The 21,037-nt window shown below is 34.1% G+C and overlaps 1 protein-coding gene across 6 annotated transcripts in view; it reads left to right on the top strand.

The window, feature by feature from the left end:
* Positions 1–21,037, top strand: part of ATP8B (ATPase phospholipid transporting 8B) — a 51,177-nt gene that overhangs the window by 2,206 nt on the left and 27,934 nt on the right. For 3 of the 6 annotated variants that reach the window (XM_013314382.1, XM_013314377.1, XM_013314376.1), the window contains exon 1: positions 16,971–17,151. In XM_013314382.1, coding sequence (XP_013169836.1) covers positions 16,971–17,151 — 181 coding nt within the window. Of the gene's footprint in view, positions 1–1,033; positions 1,098–8,293; positions 8,476–13,520; positions 13,824–16,970; positions 17,152–21,037 lie in introns of those variants that run through there. The other 3 variants (XM_013314378.1, XM_013314381.1, XM_013314380.1) reach the window with 3 other exon arrangements.

Here is a 21,037-nt window from a genome sequence, read left to right as displayed (position 1 = left end):
TCTTACCTATTTCATAAACATTGTTCTAATCTAATAGTTAGGAAATGTTAAATATTTCAATTAATTTTGTACCATGCACATAAAATGTTATATATATAGTAGATAGTTAATTGAAGTACCCATTTATATAATTTTCCGTAAGATAACACAAATCATCAAGTCATCATCTTATTAATTACAGTTTCAATAATCGGTCATTAAATTCTATTTATTCTGTATGTAATGTTTTGTATTTGTTTAGACTAATATTACATAGTTCATCAGTAAGACCAAAGCTTCTGTTACTTTAACATTGTAAGAAACGTAACGATATATGAACCGAGTGTTTACATAAAAAAGGAGAATCGAATAATTGTAGTCTTTAATTTGTTTCTTAGGTAAATTAAATTTATAATCGTAGTTGTAATAAAGAATGATATTTTCGCTTAGTAAGACGTCACTGCTTAAAATAAACGTAGTAAAGGCTATAAAATTGTGACATACATAAAAGCGGTTTGTTTCACTTGGCAAATGCCAAGGCAGCACAACTAAATGTGCGGGCTCACGTAGCGTGTTCTGGAAAAAGAACGGACAATTTTTTTAGTTATCATTGGTGAAGGAAGGTAGGGCTAGTGTTGCCTTAGCCGAAATGTCAGGAGTGCCCCGTGACGTCATCGCGCGGCGAAATGGCGCGGCATTTCACGGTGCGCTAACCTCGCCCCTGCCCACCCTAATCTCCGCCATGGCTTGTCCAAATCGTCCCTCCGGCCGCCCGCTGAGCGCCGACCTAATTCCTTTATACGTTACTCGTTAATCTGACTATATATTGTGGACGATAGAGTAAAGGGGTCGAGGTGACGAGGTGCTTTGTTTGCTTATTTGTGGTCATCGTGATTTCGATCGAATTGGTTTTATTGACACTACGAACTTCGTACAAGTCGATACCTTTGATTGTAACGATATATTACAAATTATATGGACATAGGAAGGTTTTGTTTTTAATGTTTTTAACCTAAACAATGTCTGGTTATTAAATTTTGTCTTTCTTTAATAGGTACGCAATGGCTGTGGCGGATTCGAATCTGGCCTCCTTGATGCAATATTCTTCTTAGCTTTAGGTAAGTTATAAGATTTGTTTGTTTATCATTTCTTTATTATTCTCTGACTCTATACAAATGTACCTACCAAGATAGTAAAGTAACAGATTTTAATGTTCTGGCAGCGGGAAAGGGCTATTTGTGAAACTAAATGACATCCCATTTTTCTTTTTATTTGTTTTGAAATAGATTTTTTCTACTGAGAATACTCATGAGTACTTATTTTAAGCGAACATCTGGTTCCATACGCACCCAGACTTTTTAAATGTCCCCATTTGTACTTTCATAACTTCACTTATTCAAAAGCAAAAGTAACAATGCATAAAAGTTTAATTCGTAGTTAGAGTGAATTTAAATGGCCTTTTGAAAAGGTGTTCGATGTTGAAAAGCAGTACTAAATGTGGTTATGCTGCACTGTACTACTCTACTTTACAACGGTTAAATCATACGTAGATATTTTTAGTAATAAAACAGACTGAAATTGAAATATTATCATAGACAACGTATGTTTTCCTTCTAGGATGGTTCCATACAAATAGTTCTGTGATGTAATATGTACTTATTTCCTACCTATATGTATTTATTATGTACATATATGTATTTATAAGAATGTAGGTGTATCTGCAACGGACGTTTACTTTAGCGATGGCATTGTCTATATCGGTGACGTGATGGCCGCATGCCGCTCCTAACTCGATCACATAGGCTCGAGCTTTTAACGCGCCTCAAACTAGAACACGACCCTTTATTAACCCCGCTAATCTAATGTACACTTTATGTGCCAGTGATAAACTTGATATTCCATTGATAGGCCACAATCCAATTTATTAGCGAATCTACAGTATGTTTTGATTTGTATATGTTCTTAGCTAAGTATAAACTACCATATATACCAATTTCTTGGTATATTGAAACTTATTATAATCTGATTTTGTCGATGAATTTATTTAGCAAGCGTAGTTAAAACTTAGATTGAACACACTTTAACAGTGGTAGAGCCGCTTTAACATCTTCGCACGAATTGGCTCGGCTCGCCCGGTGAAATACCACGACCACACGGAAGACAGGCGTGAAGTGGAAGCAATTCCGCGTTTCGTCTGATGATGATGATGATTTGGCGTGCGTCTCGGAGGGCTAATTTCGTCCTCTTTCGCTTCCCGCCATTTTTCTTATTAGGTAAGGATGGGAAGCGGAAGTGGACTTTCCGGATGAGAAGATGCATGGGAAGGGAAAATATTTCTGTGCATCCTCTCCTCCGTCGATTAAAGGCAACGCATATGCAATTGCGTATGTCATGGGCAACGGTTACTTCGCTATTTCAGCGACTTCAGGTGGCCGCTCGCTCGTTTGCCACATTATGATAAAAAAACTTCCAATATTTTTCAGTCCAAGATCGTTGAAGTGTGAACCTCTGTAAGTTGTAATCTAAAATTATTCTTCCTAGAGTACGTAGTAAGTTATATTATGTGTAAAAATGACACCACACTTAGGGTGTCATTTTCTTATAACAATCTTCTTATGTATTCAACATGGCGCTATATGGTTTCAAACAGTTTGATAATGTACATGAAAACTATTGTTATTTCTTTACTATTACAAGTATTACGAAGAAAAAAGTATCTTTTGTCTATTTTTATAATTTACATTTTAATTCATGAGAGTGGATTATTGCCATGTCAGTTACCTTGTGTTTTTCTCGGTTAGTAGAGTAAGGACAGACGACGTAATGGATTAAGAATTAAATTAATCTACATTGAATATCAATCATACGAACCGCTGCACCCATAAATATATAACGCTCAAAATTAAGTTCTTTTAAAAATATTCAGACAGTTTTCATTTAAAAAGCTAATTTTCCATGGTTTATTTCTACACAGCGAAGAAAATCAGCGTTTAGTTAGGAGTTACTGGTAGAGTTTTACAGATATTTATCCTCTCTTACATTCTTTTTGAATAGCTGTCGCCCGCGACTCCGTCCGCGCGGATTTAAAAAAAAAAGTTAATGAGTAACCCTATGTGTTCTTCCAGACTATGTTTAACATCTGTGCCAAATTTCATCACGATCCATTAAGCCTTTCCGGAGATACCTTTAAACAAACATCCATACATCTAAACATTAGCATTTATAATATTAGTAAGAAGTAAGATATTAAATGTTAATGCAATCGTAACTCACAATTGAAGATTTTCTTTTAATTTTTCGCGAAGGCGTGGCACATTTGTCAATGATTCGCGTCACATTATGTTTGTTACTAATTTAAAATGTTAACACAATTAACAGTAGAGTTGGCTATTGGCCAGACTCCTAGTTTTTACATACTATATGTTCATATATTTAGATTTTTATTACATGTACGAATCACAGTGTTATTTATAACCCAGTCTCTTTGTCCAGATAAGATATAAATTAACGATTTAACTACATCCTTTTCAAACGGCGGTAAATTGACTTAATTTTCGGTTATTTTATCATATGTCACTCTTTGTTAATGCAGCAAACATATGTAAAGTTCGTGGATAATTGTGGAAAATTTAGAAAATCTTTGACATAAAGACTTATCAATGTATTTTGACCTGTTTAAGTTTTATTAATTCATCATCAGCTGACTATACGTCCCCACCGAGGGGCACGGAGCCTACCCTAAGTTGAGGGTGATTAGGCCATAGTCAACCACGCTGGCCAAGTGCGGGTTGGTTGACTTCACACATATCTTTGAATTTCTTCTCAGATATGTGCAGGTTGCATCACGATGTTTTCCTTCACCGTAAGAACGTCGATAAATGTACATATGTAAATAGGAAATCGAAAGACACATTGGTACAAGGCGGGATTCGAACCCAGGACCTGCAGATTGCAAGTCAAGTGCTTGACGCCTGAGCCACCGACGCTCATATAACGCTTTATTAATTATTCAGTTAAAATTAAATATTCACAAATATGTATATATGAACAGTTAATGTAGTTTGCGGATTGTCTTTCCGTTACTTTATAGTATAAAGTAATACACGGTTCCCATATCACATTAAAACTTTATAGGATGCCGATAAACTTTAGTACAGAACACACGGCACTGGAATGAAGTCACGGTCCAGCTGTGTTTATAATAAATTATTGTTTGTCTTATCATGCCAGTGTTCAGCTTAAACAATTATAGACCAAAGTATATTTATTCTTCATAAAACAGAGTGGACACGACATTGTTATTATCTTCTTAATTGAAAAGCTCTTCGTAGAGTATACAAGAGCACATTAGGAACTAAAATTATAATAACATAAATAGTTTACAAAATTTTATAATCAACGCATGTCTTAAGACTTAGAAGAATTTATAGTTTTTAAAAGCGACCCAAAAATCTAATTACAAATTTTACGGTATTTTTAATTTGAATGTCATTCACAGTTAAGGTATTATTTTTTCTTAAAATTCCATTTGAACATAAGATATGACATAGGGTCTTAGTATTCAGTCGTAACATATGTATGTTGGTGTAAAATACACACAGGCTGGGCGCACTTCCCACGGGTTTCGTGTTTGTAAATCAAGGCCACTACTATCTGTAATTAAATGCCATTTTAATAATGACGTATTTACGTCATGGACATGTTACATAAATGTTCGCTCCCCCGGGGATTCCTCGGCTATTATATAGAACGTTTCAGTTTTGTATCGCAACATTCATCACAATATTTATAAACATTTGATTTATTTTAATTGGCACATAAAATATACCGGATTTTGTATTGACTGAACTATCGTTTTGTAATGATCGGTTTTTGTTTTTTAATTATTAATGTCTTTAAAATATTATCCGACAATTATACTTTGAAATACATATCGAATATATAAGTTACATGTAAAAACCTAAGTCAGTGAATGGTGAATTAAATTAATCTATAATTATGAAGAGCGTCGGTGGCTCAGGGGTCAAGCACTTGACTTGCAATCTGCAGGTCCTGGGTTCGAATCCCGCCTTGTACCAATGTGTTTTTCGATTTCCGATTTACATATGTACATCTATCCGACGTTCATACGGTGAAGGAAAACATCGTGATGCAACCTGCATATATCTGAAAAGAAATTCAAATATATATATGTGTGAAGTCAACCAAACCTCATTGGGCCAGCGTGGTTGACTATGGCGTAGTCACCCTTGATTTAGGGTAGGCTCCGAGTCCCTCGGTGGAGACGTATAGTGGGCTGATGATGAAAATTATGAATGTGTGAGTTAAATTAATAAAAACAAATCGGATATATTTTAACATAGTATAATTAGGAATATGCGATCTATTTAAATAATATAAAACGTTTATATAATTTTCTAAGTGTTGGTTTGAATTTTAAATAATTCATGTAGCATTTATTAATAATGTTTTTATTAGCAATGCATATTGGTATGCCTGCATCCGAGTAGCAACACAATGATAAATAATAATTCTCATTCTGTTGTAATCTGAGATGAATGTCAAATGTAAAGGAGAGTACTCACTAGATTGTAAAATACTCAAAAAATATCTCAACCGTAATTATTGTATGAAAAAAATTGGTATAAAATGATGTATAAGATCTTATTTTGAATTCAATTTTAAAAATTAAAATTAAAGTCGTTGCCACTTGGTCACCACAAAAATGTCTTCAAATTATAAATTATTAAAATATTGTTACATTATTTTTAGATGTATTAGTATATAAATAGTATAAAATATTCTTTTGAATTACTTAAAATATTAACACGAGTGCAGTGAGCACGTAACGTTATATATATCTGAAAAGGTCAACTTTATCAGTTAAACGAGTTTAATTATTGACCTGTTAAATTATTTAAATAATTTAGATAGCGTTATTAACGATATACTTAAGAGCATCATATAATAGTCGTTTATTGAAAACTAACTGACGCCCGTGACTCCGTCTGTACGACGTTAAAAAAACGTTATAATTATATTCTACATCTATGCCAAAATTAATTAAGATCTGTTTAGCATTTCCGGGGATACTTACTAACAAACATCCATCCATCTAAACTTCCCCATTTATATTTTTAGTCAGATTAGAAAGATTAAAATCAACCACCACCAAATGAAACCCATTCAAAGCAATAGTTTGTGATTTAAGAATGGCTCGTCATGTTTCACAACACGTTTCATTTTAACGGTTATCACAGTATGACACATCGTTGTCGTCCGACTGCATGTACCAAATACCTTTTGCGCAAGTGTACACGCACTGTGTGAGTTTGGTGCGGTCTTGGTGCGGGCTCGGTGCGGGCTTGGTGCGCGTGTCCGTTGTTTGTACCGGGCAAGAATAAGAAACGGTAGAGTTTACGTTAGCGTAATATAAAACTTGTATAAACGAATGTTGTATGGCTATTATTTTGTGTAAACATATTTTAATACTTTTAATGTTATTCTTGTTCTTGTTTTTATTATACAAATGTTAACTCAAGGGTAGAGTAAACTGGTTATGTTCATCGATTGTCGAAGCTATTTTGTGAGCTTAAGTATGTATTTGATTTTTTTTAATCTTAGAGTTAAAAGACTTTCATAAATTCGATACACCTAACTTACTTTACATTTTGTACTTTAGAAATGGAAAATAACGAGTCGAAATATCTTGAAATATCAGTTGCAACCTTAATTCTTTGTATCCTGTTTGTCTTGACTAATAGCGTTTGTCGCTTTGTAAAGTACTTTGTTTGTACACATAATAATGTAACGAAGAGGAAATCCATCCTTCTTCAGCGTTAACCTTACTTCTTACTAATATTATAAAAACGTGTGTTTAAATGGATAGATGGACGTTCATTTGAAGGTATCTCCAGAACAGTTGAACGGATCTTGATGAAATTTGGCAAGAGTATAGAACATAGTATGGAATTAAGATTTTTTTTTAATTCCGCGCGAACGGAGTCACGGGCGATAAATAGTCTATTATAACTATTTCGTTCTAAAGTATTAAAACTACACAATTTTTACGCAATCTGGTCAAAGCCTTGTATCATAAACTTTACTATAGTCTACAACTTTTTTTTTTTATATCATAAGGTAGCAAACGAACGAGCGGCCACCTAAAATCGCTGAAATAGCGTAGTGACCGTTGCCCATAGACATACGCAATTGCATATGCGTTGCTTACCTTTAATCGACGGAGGAGAGGATGCACAGAAAGAAAACATTTCCATGCATCCTCTCATCCGGAAAGTCCACTTCCACTTCCCATCCTTTCCTTATAAGAAAAAGGGTGGGAAGGGAAAGAGGACTAGATTAGGCCTCCGGGACGCACACTCATCAGACGAAACGCGGAATTGCTTCCACTTCACGCCTGTCTTCTGTGTGGTCGTGGTATTTCACCGAGCGAGCTGGGTCAATTCGTGCGAAGATGTTAAAGCGGGCTCTACCACTGTTAAAAACTTGGCTATATACTTAGATTATATAGGTGATTGTAATGTGGAGTTACATTTCGTACTCAGGTCGTATCTCTATTTAATTAGTATCAAACATTTATATTTTATTTTTAAAACTAGCTGTCGCCCGCGGCTCTTCCAGACTATGTTCTACATCAGTGCAAAATTTCATCAATATCCGTTGAGCAGTACTGAAGATACCTTCAAACAGACGTATATCCATCTAAACATTCGTATTTATAATATTAGTAAGATATTGAGTAGTATTTATTGCCTGTTTATAAGCTATTACAGTTCTATACACGTTTGATGATGGCAGTACTCATTAAAATAGTCAAATGTGGTTTAAATTATAAACAGATGTATTTCTCCTTGACCTCATTAGTAGATTTTAAATTTACTTTTAAAAATATGTACGTTTTTGGTTTTGTTACTGGCGATATCGGTTTAATATTTTATTATAATTAATGCTAAATTTGTAGGTTATAGAGGAAAAATATAAATGTCAATACATTTATCGGCACTTTAAAATAAATATTAATATTATGATATACATTATTTTGTATTTTTATATCCGAATACCATTCAGTTTTTAGAGAATATGTTACGTGGAAATTACTAAATAAATCTTTATTGCAAAACAATAATTTTTGTCGCATATTTTATTGAAGACTGCCATTTAATATAGCAAGTAATATAGACCGTTCTGCAATCGCGAATGAAAGTGGAAATATGGTGGACGCCGTTACACCCACTCACCTTGAGGTTTGCTATAATACTACGTTAAAATATACTACGATATCAAAACAGTATATTGGTATCGCTGCTTTGGGACGGACGTTGTCGCGTGTCCGGAACATACGCAAACTGAATTTTATATGAACGATTTATTTGTGACTTAACAGTGTCCGTATGCAATTAAATAATTTCGTGTAAGTGTATTTATTTAGGATTAAATATTGGATTGTCTATGGTCTCGTCTAATTAAATTTATGATGTAAGTGTTACTAAAATTGTTCTCAAATCTTTATGGCGGTTTTTATAAGTTTTTACATTTTAGCTATTTATGACAAATAGTGTTTCTCGGAAACTTTGTGTGAGTCATATTATGAACAATGTTACAGGGAATGCCAATCTGTCATATTATTTGTGTTATAAAAAAATAAAATGATAATTAGGAAATATCAAACTGGCTGTTACCCGTGATTTCGTCCGCGCGGAATTAAAAAAAAAACAAATAAATTAGTAGCATATCTGTTCAACTAGATTATGTTCTACATCTATGCCATATTCTGATACTGAAGATATCTTTTAACAAACATTCATTCATCCATACATCTAAATATTCACATTTATAAGCGTGAGCGCCAATAATGAGCCGTTTCGTATAATTTTCAAAAGAAGACTGAATAATATTTTTATTCTTTATAGATCACCAGTCTTACAAACTGAATATTTTTTTATTTTATTTTAAACCCTAATTTAAAATTATTCAGATTTAGCTGTTTTTAGGCGAAGAAATACACAATACAGAAAATATATGCATAAATAAAAATTAAATTTAACAACTTCTAAGCTTCTCGACTATTATTAACCTCCAAGAGTTACATTTACGTATTTTTTTTAATTTATATATCTTCTTCATTAATTCACTTAGGAGTTCTCTGAGCTAATCACAATAATGTAAAATATTTCATGTCTTAAAGTATCAACATATAACGATAAACTATCTTTATTGACGCATTAGGTAACGTAATCAAATTATCTAGTATTGCAACACTTCGCGGTTATAGTTAACCTTGAATAGGGCATATATCTATAAATATTTTCCTCCGATGCAAATTTATTTACAGGTTATGTCAATAGTGACTATATTATCTCAGATCTAGCATTTATGATACATAGCAACATTATTCTAATCACGATTCTTGTAATCAATAACATAGTAACATACCGTTATAAATTATAAATGCAATTAAGGAAAAATTATGTTTTATAAGACTTGTTTACCACGTGCTCCACAATGTGAAGTTGTTTTGTTATGAGACAACATCTGTGTGATCTTGAAAGAATTGTCTATTTTTTTTATATTTTTTTAAGTAAAATATTAGCAGATTTTTTTGTAAATTTACTAATATCTCTTTTACCATTCCAACTAAGCTCTATGCTTGTGCTAGGATATGGTTTACGACAATAGTCGAATGGCGGGATTCGAAACCCCGACCTCGTGATCGAAAATCCGTACCTTTAACCATTAGGCTATTGATGTTTTGATTGAATTGAACATACGTTTTATTTATAAGGACATAAAATATTGTTAATTTTTTTTATTGTAAAGACTTTTTTGTTCCATGCTAGCTGTTTTTGTCCGTTTAAAAGGTGTCCCATAAGACTACACAATTGACCTAAATGTACCGACCATGCGAATCGAATAATTATGCCCAGATTGAATCTCATGGTCGCAGTGACGTCATCATTAACTCATAGATTCGCTCTTGGGTGCCATCATCGAAAAATGCTAAATGGTATTAACTTGTCTGATATGATTTGAGGGCCAGGTGATGTGGTCATCTTAACAAATTAACGCAAATCGTTATAACAAATAATCATCAATCTTATGGACAATATTAACAGTTGGATAAGACAAGCAACATTTTATCTATTGAAATTGGAAAAAACTATTATATTTTAGAACTAAAGTTTCATCTAGACAAATTTTGTTTAGTAGTTAAGGAAACCCTCAGCAATAAAGACATCAATCTTAATATTTAACTTCTTACTATATAAAAAGAAAGAAGAAATAATGTTTAGATGAATGGATGGATGGATGTTTGAAGGTATCAATAAAGCGGTTGAACGGATCTCGATGAATTTTGCCATACATATAGAACATAGTGTGGAAGAACAAATTATGTGTTTTTTTCTTTTAATTCCACGCGGACGGAGTCGTAGGCGACAGCTAGTATATAAATAATGACAAAAGAAATATCAGTTAGTCTTTATTTTAATTTTATTTATCGTAATAATATAACTTTAATGCATATAACAAGAAAGCATGCGTTATTAAAATTCACGCTTTTGTTATTACCTTTACGTCACATTAAAAATGTTATAATAGAAAATTGTGATCTTGCGTGTGTGTGTAAAAACTGTTGCCAGTTGTAATATACGATGAATTAAAATATATAAATTGCTTATATGCAAATTTAATATTCACTGGTCATGTACATCCCCACCAAAGCTAGATCCTAGCCTAAATCAGGAAGGTAATTTACAATTACAAAACTAGATTAGTATTAATCTTCACTTTATCATCATGTATTATTCCTAGCTTATTATTAGTCTAAATTGTTAGCTGTTTTTACGAGGATGTGGAATATCTATTTATTATATGCTACGTTAAATTTTTATTGTTTAGTGGTTATATTTGTCACTTAGAACCATATCGTCCAGATTTATGAGTAACTCAAGAAAGACGGTATAAGGAGAAGAAAGACGAAACCGACTGTGTATCCGTAGATGTATGAATTGTTAGGAAGAATTTCCGACTCTGTGTCGTGTACTGGCGCAATGCTAACCTTACTAAAATGTCGACGTTTATGTCGCCTCACTAATTATTCTGACACTTGATTTTGTAATGAAAGCGCGCCATTCACGTAAAAGGATTCTAACTAATAATGTCTAAAAGAATGAAGAAGCGAGAGAGGTTGCCAGGACCTCCCAAATGGAGATTTGTGGTGTTCGCCTACCAATTTTAGTTACGGGCGTGAGTTATGTTGTTAAATTTGTCAATATCAGTGTATAAGATTCTCTACCGAGCCCTGATAATAACTGGTTTCATTTTACATTTCAAGTATCTGTGGCAACCTGGAACACGATATCAATTGCGATTTGTCGATAACAGTTGAGCTCTTATCTTCTTATCAATTTTGCTTTATGATTTGTTTAATATTAATTTCCAAAGATTTCAGAATTCTTAATCCAAATTTACTTTTTATATTTAAAGATGTCAAACAAGCGAGCGGCCACCTGAAATTACTAAAATAGCGAAGCAACCGTTGCCCATAGACATACGCATTTGCACATGCGTTGCCTATCCGTAATTCACAGACCAAAGAGAATATTTTCCCATCCCATGTATTCTCTCATCCGGAAAATCTACTTTCACTTCCCATCCTTTTCTTATGAGAAAAAGGGTGGAATAGGTAAGAGGACTAAAATTAGGCCTCCGATACCACACTCATCAGACGAAACACGGAATTTCTTCCACTTCACACCTGTCTTCATTGTGGTCGTAATATTTCACTGGACGAACCGACCAATTCGTGCAACAACGTTAAAGCGGGCTCTACTACTGCTAACTTTTGTTATCATGTTGATGTATAACATGGATTAAATATATCTAGATTTATATGCAGCAATTTTTTTCAACAATGTCACCTATAAAAATACTAAAATAAACACCGGCCACGCGTTTTTATCGAAAAAACGTCAAGCCAATGGAGCGTACCAATGATAACGTTGTAATTTGGAAACGTAAATTACCAAACAATTTCCTGATTACAAATTGCATTGGCATTTATCAAATTTTTACCAAAGTTTGCTCCCAAAACAGATCTTATAGTATAAAGAGGAAAAACATCAAGCGCCCACTTAAATTCGGAAAATAGAGATGTTTGTACTGTTGTACCGAACGCCTAAAAAAGGCTATATCCCTTTTATGTAACGACCCCTCTCCTGTTTAATCCACCTCCCCTTCCTTACAAGAAAAGGCTGTGAAGGAGAAGAGTTGTTGTTGCAGTCTACCACCGTTAGAGTTTGTGTTGAATGGAAATCTCTTCAGAAATTTGAAAAATATATTTTTAAAAATTTCATCATCATACATCTGAAATTTATTTTCAGCCTACTATTTTTTTTCTACTTACAATAAGGTTATTTTATTTAATATAATTTCACCAAATATATACATAAAATAATGCAAAAATGACAAGAAATATAACCTTTCTATTATACATGTGTTTTTAATATATTGTCTTTGATAAATGCTCATTGTCTCCGGTTGGTATGTATCAAGCACCGCATCTCAATTCCGCCAATCTATTTTAATTGTCTCATAACAAGTCCACGCCTCATGGTCATACTTGTCTCGTGAGACCACTTTATATTTTACATCATAAGCATAGTATCGTAAGCGTAATTTTAAAAATAATTCACTAGTTTGCGTGTTCATTAACATTTAAAAAACGGATGAGGTTCATTTAGAGTATGGAATAGAATTATTTATAGTTTCATTTTATATGTTTATAATGTGTTATAATGTTCGATATTTTATCAGTCAAGTGAAAAGGTATAGTTAGGTATAGATTCTTTATGAGATGGTTTACAATTCAACTTATTTTTAATATGATTTATTGAAAAGCTTAAGTACAATTAAAAAGCTTCATAGAATAATTCAACAGAACACGCGAATGTAAAAAGGAAACTTAGGGTGGTCCTTTAATAAAGCCTAGAAATAGCCATCGTGTTAAATGATGAATGTAGGAATAAGAAATAAAACTAGCATACACATAAAAACATACAAAAATCGCAAATAGTGTTCAACGCTAAATGGTTTTCTTTAGATTATGGTAAGGCTCGCGGGTAACTAATACCTTTGCCTCATAAGGAAACAAGGCCTTAGTGCATTGTACCATCGGTAATTGGATCTAGTTTTCCTAGCTTACACAATACTATGAGCAAGAAAATATCGGAAATATCGTGGTTATTTCTTGTGTAGACTTCTTTGTATGTGGCCGAGTGATTTTTTTACCTTCGTGGATTAATTGTAAATTATATATGTAAATAGTATGCATAAAGTGTTAGGTTGTAGATGTACACCGGACACATAAATTTGTTTATAAGATCCAATCACTTTTCCATTTCCGTAATATAGATTTATACGGTTAAAGACTGGCACCACATTTTTTATGGATACATTTGACATAATGGATCTGACTAAATGTTTTTGTTATTGTTTACAAAGTTTGCTTTGTATTGTTTCAGGATAGAGGAGTGCCGAGTGGGTCCGCAGGATGCCGATCGCACCGCGCGGCCCTCCGCCCCTACCTATACCGCCGAACCGTCGACGATACCGTAGGATACCTATCTCGACTCGCAAGTGCCCTTAAATAGAATAGTGTAATCTTTTTTACGCCACTTTTACACCGACCTAATTAAATTTAAGTAATAAGATAGAATACGCACAGTGGTAGTGTATCTTTAAATTATTGAAACGCGCGCGAGTGTGTAAGTGTGCCGATGGTGCGGCCGACATGGGAAAGTCCTCGGCGAGAACACATGGTCAAGGTGAGTGGATTCTATAACCTCTATCAAACCACAGTCGAACATCTGCGCTGCCAAGGTCGATCGAACGATTTATTATGCTTTAATGATGTACCACTGTCTCGGTTTTTACCTACAAATACAAATTTATAATTATGGATATTTCAATGTTTAAATATCAAACGTAATGGTCTTTTTATGAAAAGAAAGCTTATGGACTAGTAAGTAGTACTTAACAGTGGTAGAGCCCGCTTTAACAACTTCGCACGAATTGGCCCGGCTCGCCCGGTGTAATACCACGACCACACAGAAGACAGGCATGAAGTAGAAGCAATTCCACGTTTCGGCTGATTAGTGTGTGTCCCGGAGGCCTAATTTAATCCTCTTTCCCTTCCCACCCTTTTTCTTATAAGGGAAGGATGGGAAGTGGAAGTGGACTTTCCGGATGAGAGGATGCATGGGAAGGTAAAATATTTTCTTTCTGTGCATCCTCTCCTCCGTCGATCGAAGGTAGGCAACGCATATGCAATTGCGTATGTCTATGGGCAACGGTCACTTCGTTATTTCAGCGATTTCAGGTGGCCGCTCGCTCGTTTGCCACCTTATGTTAAAAAAAGAAACAAAGGCAGGTATTCCCCATCGCTATCTTTTGTTGCTTGCAAGATAAGTTCAATGCAGGAATAAGTTGTGACAGAATATCTCTGTAAGAACAAAACTACTTTTTAAAATATTTAACATCCGTTTAATTGATTACGTATGTTATCGCTCAAGGTAACACAAAGTCTTCAAAGTTTTTGAAACTAAACGGTCATCGTTGAATATTCTATTTAAGAAAATTAAAAACATAGTTGACGAATACCTAATAGGCTGTTGAATTTTGATTGCCTTAGGATAAGAAAATGTTCATCTTGAAGCTCGGATTGAAAACTAGATGGCGTTGATGTGCATCCATAGATTGTCCAACTGAACATGATCACGATTAGTGCATAAATATGTAAACAATACTGGACTATTGTCGTCTTTACACGAATAAATAAATAAGATTTATGAAAGTGTACTCACTAGGACACACGACAATGGAATCGTAAATAACTTGTATATTTTAACGTTTTTTATTATTTATTAGTTTAAGACATATTAAATACCATTTCTCGCTTCAGCCATTACTATCGGAGCGTGGACATGGTTATAGACGATATTAGGGGCGGTTAAAGAGAATCAAAGAAAAAGATAGATGCTTCCAGTCTCTATAGATCTATTTTAATAACTCAAAAACAATGATATTTTTTTTTATATAAAAAAAAGAAACATGACAATCAGACAACTATGAGCGGAGTTATAAAGTAATAAAAAAACATACGTATGAATTAGGATCTCCACCTTTTTGAAGTCGGTTAAGTCATTGTAAGATGAAGTTAGTTTAAAGCTCCGTTAAAGTTTATTGAACTATAACCAATGCTACTCACGTTTGATTTAGGTCATTTCAAATGTATAGTAATTTACTTATCTTAGCTATTTATTTAAATAGGTTAATGTTTTTTTGTTGCTGTAACTTAATTGCATGTTTAAGATGGCAACACCAAAAGTTTAACATAAGTAAAATAATTAATAGTTTTTTACTTGAAGTTAGCATTAATTTTTATTTATTTTTGCCTGCTCATTAGTGCTGTACGAAATTGATACGATGTCGATAAACATTTAAATGTTGACAAAGCCTTTGTCTTGATGAATTGAATTTAAAAAGAAAACTTTTTGCCTATATATCACTAGCTGTCGCCCGCGACTCCGTCCGCGCGGGATTAAAAGTAGATGGCCGATTCTCAGACCTACTCAATATACTCACAAAATTTCATGAGAATCGATCAAGCCGTTTCGGTGGAGTATGGGAACGAAAATTGTGACACGAGAATTTTTTATATAAGATTAAAATGTGATGCACGATGAAGTAAACAAAAGAATGAATAAAAAAACTTATATACTATTACTTAGCTTTAGATGTGATAAAAACCGCATAAGTCACGATATGCTTGTACATTTTTTATTTAATTGGCATCCTTGTTTAAGCGACTGAATTAAGTTAATTTACTGCAAAAATGTCTTGTAAAATAACATTAGCATATTCTTATCTTCGTTGCGGATGGCGAAATGAGAAAAAAAATTGTCTTATTGTTATTCTATTGAACGTCGTGTTCTTGAGACAACTCAATTGACATTATTTTAACGTTTTATCTTGTTTTACATACATATAAATTGTAAAAACATATGTCTGCAAATTGTCGCAGTTTCTGGAAAACTAGTTGATCTTTTTGTCACTGGGCTTGTTTTCTTAAACTTAATATCGGTGCGTTGCAATTATTCTGAATCTTTTTCTCTAAAAATTGATGCCAATGCTATGAATTGGGAATATGTAAAACAGCATTGTCTGTTATATTTTATTGTTAAATTATTCTATTGATTTTCATAAGAACAGATTTAATAAAATAAGTTTCTAGTGTAAAATTTTCCCTAATTTTGTAAGGACAGTGCAAGCCTCACCTCAATAAATTGCACGTGTGTATCAGTGTTCAGGAAATCTCCATTGTTATAGGATAGTTTGACTATTTACACAGAGACAGTGTGTACCTACACTGGCACTGTGTAGAGTCCTCGTTCGGAGGATAAGTCGTGTGAAGCTTGGCACTAAAAACACAGCCATGTCTACAGCCTAACGCTCCGCTTTGGGTTGCCAGTCTGATATTTTTGAATCCCCAAATTTTATTTAAAGTAAAACACATGTCGTTGATAGATTTATAAACAAGTAGCCTAAAAGACAAGATATCGCAATAAACATATAGCAAAATTAGATGTAACTAAAATATAAATAAAATTATACTGGTAAAGTAATTTATTTATCAGTAGTAATTAATATCAGATTTTAACTACTTTTGTCTGCTAATAGTTGAGATATTATCTATCTTGTTTCTTTTTTAAAACAAAAAATTAGGTAAAAACGGTTGTTATGGTAACCCTGTGATGCGCGCGCCGTCGCGGAGCGCTAGTAGGTATTCAGTATGTGTATGTGGTGTGGCTGTCGAGTATCGGCCCGGCGGCGGGCCGGAGCGCGCGTGCGACACGGTGGCGGAGCGCGGTCGCGGGCGGGGCGGGGCGCGGCATGGCGCGGTAGCGGCGCGGATGTGCGCGCGCTCCGACGCCGTGGAGCTGGAGGTGCTCGGCGCGGAGGGCGGCGAGCGCGTGCCACCGCGCCCGCTGCGCCGCTCGCTGCTCGGCCTGCTCGGCAAGCTGGTGCGCCGCGAACAGCCCGTGCCGCGCCGCAACCGGCACAATCATCGCTTTCGCACATTCGTCTCCTGCGGTCCGTATTATCTCACCACTTGTGTCGCTTACTCTGCCGTGTTTGCTATCATTATTTTGTATATTTTTGTAATTGGTGAAGAGTATCGTGGTGCGATTGGCACGCCAACCAAGGTCGTAAGCATCGCTCTCTCACATACGGTCATTGGCCGGGGCGGCGGCGCTTCGCGTATTGCCGCGCGTGTTGAGTAGTTATTGATTATAAATTCCGCTGATATTTCTGCGTGAAATTCAGATTTCAATCGTCTCGGTATGAATGAAACTGGTCGTACAATATGCACATTAATCTGTATAAAGTATGAGTCATTCAATTGGTACTGTATTGTATCTATGACGTGATCTAACTCTAATTTCGTATCACTACATTGATAAAAGTGTAATGTTTGCATGTGTATCTTCATGATCTTAAAACTTATATAACATGTAGACATGTAAACACAAGAAGCTTATTAGCGTTTGCTGAAGATAGGTCCGTCTCATTAAAAGTAGCTTCTTAAAAAAAATTCGGTGCTCTCAAGTCGAGAATTGAGGCCAGCGTTGTATGCCTTGTAGATAATTAGAAATCGATATGAACCGCATCTCACTGCTTCTCTTTTATTTCTAATAATAATGGTAACTATATGTAAGTGTTCTGACACACGCTACAATCACATGACAAACATTACCAATTATCGAGATTAGGTAAACCATAGAATTAACTACAGTTTTTCGTATATTTACTCACCAGGAGTATGCAAAATGTGATTATATCTATATGATGTAATCTCCTTCCTGTTTTGTCATTCTGTTCGATTTAATGACAGACCTTAACCAAATTCTGTGACTCTCGGTTACAACACAGTAGAAATCATATTCAAATAAAAGGTAAAAATTTTCTGATGCGTGAGTTCAGATTTTCGGAACAAGAAGGGGGTGAATTTCATAAATTCAGGAGATATAACGGCTGATAGAGTTGTATGGAGTAATACATACTTTGTCGACTTCGAGTAGGTTGTTTATAGAATGGATATTTTGATGTTTAATCCTCATTTCAAACGTTTTATTTTCAATTATTGTTCTAATAATTTAACACGTAGCCGCTAAATTTAGCAGGCGATTATTATCATGCTTCAACTCGGTAACTCACGTAACTATTAGGGCTGGCAAATATTTTCGTACTGTATTTTTCCATGTCAGAATTCTAACATCCTTTGTCCTATGAATACCCTACATTAAATATTATGAAATTAATAATGTAGAGCAAAAAGTATAGACAGAATAAATGTAAGCTACAAATGTTTTGTTTTAATCTAAGCATGATATGTAAATGTTTCTCGTTTGTGCGCAGTTTCCTGACTGCGCACGCATTACTTTCCAATAATGAAAGGGTATACTCAGAATGTCTACGTAAAAAGTAAAATATCATTTTTAAAAAGTAATCTTGATAAATTTTACCTTTGTTTCCTTAGCGCTTCATGTCTAATTTTTCTCTAATTAATTCGATGACATACATATATAGATCGACTGTTTACGAAAATCGTAATGACTCATCAATTAGTTGTGAAATATACACGTATGTCAATAAGTTAATTTTATCAAAATTATTTCATTCTACGCATTCATCAGTGGGCAACCCTATTTCGCGTAGAAATATAAAATCCCTTTGAAATATGATTTTACTAGACGTGCCCCAGTAATAATGTACACCTAACCGTCAGTATCTACTACCGAAATATCCGTACAAAAACATATAAATATATCTCTATTTTCATAAAGCAATGAGAGGAATAACAGCATGTTTTGATACAGTGCAAACTCACGGTAATCAATGTTTATGTTAATCATATGTATTTCTTTGATGTTACTCATCGTTTCGTTTCGTATGAACAATGTGGTATACATTCAATTTGATTTCAGTGTCAGTTGCATTTCAATGAACGCAATTAGTCACTATCTCTCTCTCTCTCTCTCTCTCTCCTCTCTCTCTCCCCCTCCCTCTCCCCCTCCCGCTCCCTCTCCCCCTCCCTCTCCCTAGCTTGCATCCCACAAGGTGGTGGGGTCAGCTTTCCCAATCCGTTTCTTCCACTTCGCTCTGTGCATGACATCTTCTGAGACTTGGCACTCACTCATGTCTTTTATTACTACATCTTTCCATCTCGTTTTGGGTCTGCCTCTGGATCTGCGACCAGGGAGGGAAAGTTGTAGTGCTAAATTACCGACATAGTCTGGCGGCCTCCTCCTTACATGACCATACCATCGCAACATACTCTCCTGCATCTTGAAATTAGTCACTATATCTATATATCTATACATTTAAATAGCAGTGCCTGAATGTAATGCCAAAAAAAATCATAAACACGATGTATTTGCATTGCCGGTTCAGCTGGATTGATTGTGACGTCATTATTAATGGAAGGTAGATGATATACGTGAATATGTAGGCTTTTTTTAAAAATTTTATAACTAAGTAAAACATATGTCATCAACATATTCTACTTATCTATACTTGGTTAATTTACATGATGTGGGATTGCATGGACATTTAACTAGAATTATGTAGCATAAGTTCTTACTACCCAAAAACTTTGCACAAAGACGTACAATCCTACTAATTATAATATTTAATTAACTTTAAAATCGTAACAATGGTGAGTATATTGGTGGCAGGAACAAAGCTACTTGATCGGTCAAGGACGTTACAGGGAAAACACTCGACAATCAAGTATTTTACGCTTTTGTTATATTTTTATAATATTTTTTACACATTTTATATTTTCATTTAGCTACCATTTATTTTATTTATCTTTGAAGCTATCACAAAGACTAGTATTTAGGTAATTAAAACTGTTATAAATTATTTGATTTTGACTTTGATTTTTAATAAATCGTACTAAATTAAAAAAAAATCCAACTTGATATCTTCACGCGTGTTTGAGAAAAAGGGTCTTGACAGATAGACAGACGGACAACAAAGTGATCTTATAAGGGTTCCTATGAGGTACAGAACCCTAAAAAAACAATTGCCTTCGTACTTTATATGTTGTACGCAATATCTGTATGCGTCTATCCATTATATTGAATAACAATATATTGTATATTGAGGCAATCCTCAATGAAAACACAGCCGGAGACGAGATCGATCAACGCCTTGACGGCGCCCTATAAACCCACTCGTTGTATACGAGAAATAAATACCCATTGTATAAACTATACTTACGTCATAAATTCAATGACACGTGAATGCACAATAGTGTAGTTTGTGTTAATGAAAACGTCTTAGCTATTTCAAAATATCAATGGTTACATTGTACTATAATTATCCTTCAGTTGTATACTGTTTTAAATAAATAAACCTTCAAATCTCTGCTTCCTTAGTGCAATATGAAATACATTTGCAAATATAAAGGCGCAGTGAGGTTTTTATAGGTTACAGTAATTTTTTTTATTATTTTTTGCGACTGAAATAATATTAGCATGATGTCTACAAGCAAGACATCTGTTTAAGCAAGAGATTCGTTATTTTATATGGTACATTTTATAACTTCCTTTAGCACTAAATTCTAACTAAAGTAAACAAAATTTGGCAATCTATTTGTTTTGTTTTCTAAGAACAAAAGTAGATAAAATGTATTGGAACGGGGTAATTAATTAAAAATATAAACAAGAACCTTCGCACTACTTAGGTTTTAAATTTTTAAACTGTATAGAAGGTTTTTCACTGAGAAATATAAATTAAGAAAAGCTCACGAAACCTAATATTATAAATAGGAAATTTAAAAAAGAAACTTCCACAATTTAAACGTTACAGCGATTATTTATTACGTTAACTCAAATGTTAAGCATAACATGTAACTTGTAAAGCGTTTATGGGATTTCATTTTAATTTTCCATTTAAATGCCATAAAGGT

This window comes from Papilio xuthus, unplaced genomic scaffold (genome assembly GCF_000836235.2).
Source record: "Papilio xuthus unplaced genomic scaffold, Pxut_1.1 DF827461.1, whole genome shotgun sequence".
Classification (NCBI taxonomy): Eukaryota; Metazoa; Arthropoda; class Insecta; order Lepidoptera; family Papilionidae; genus Papilio; species Papilio xuthus.
This window is presented reverse-complemented; position numbering and strand designations above follow the sequence as displayed.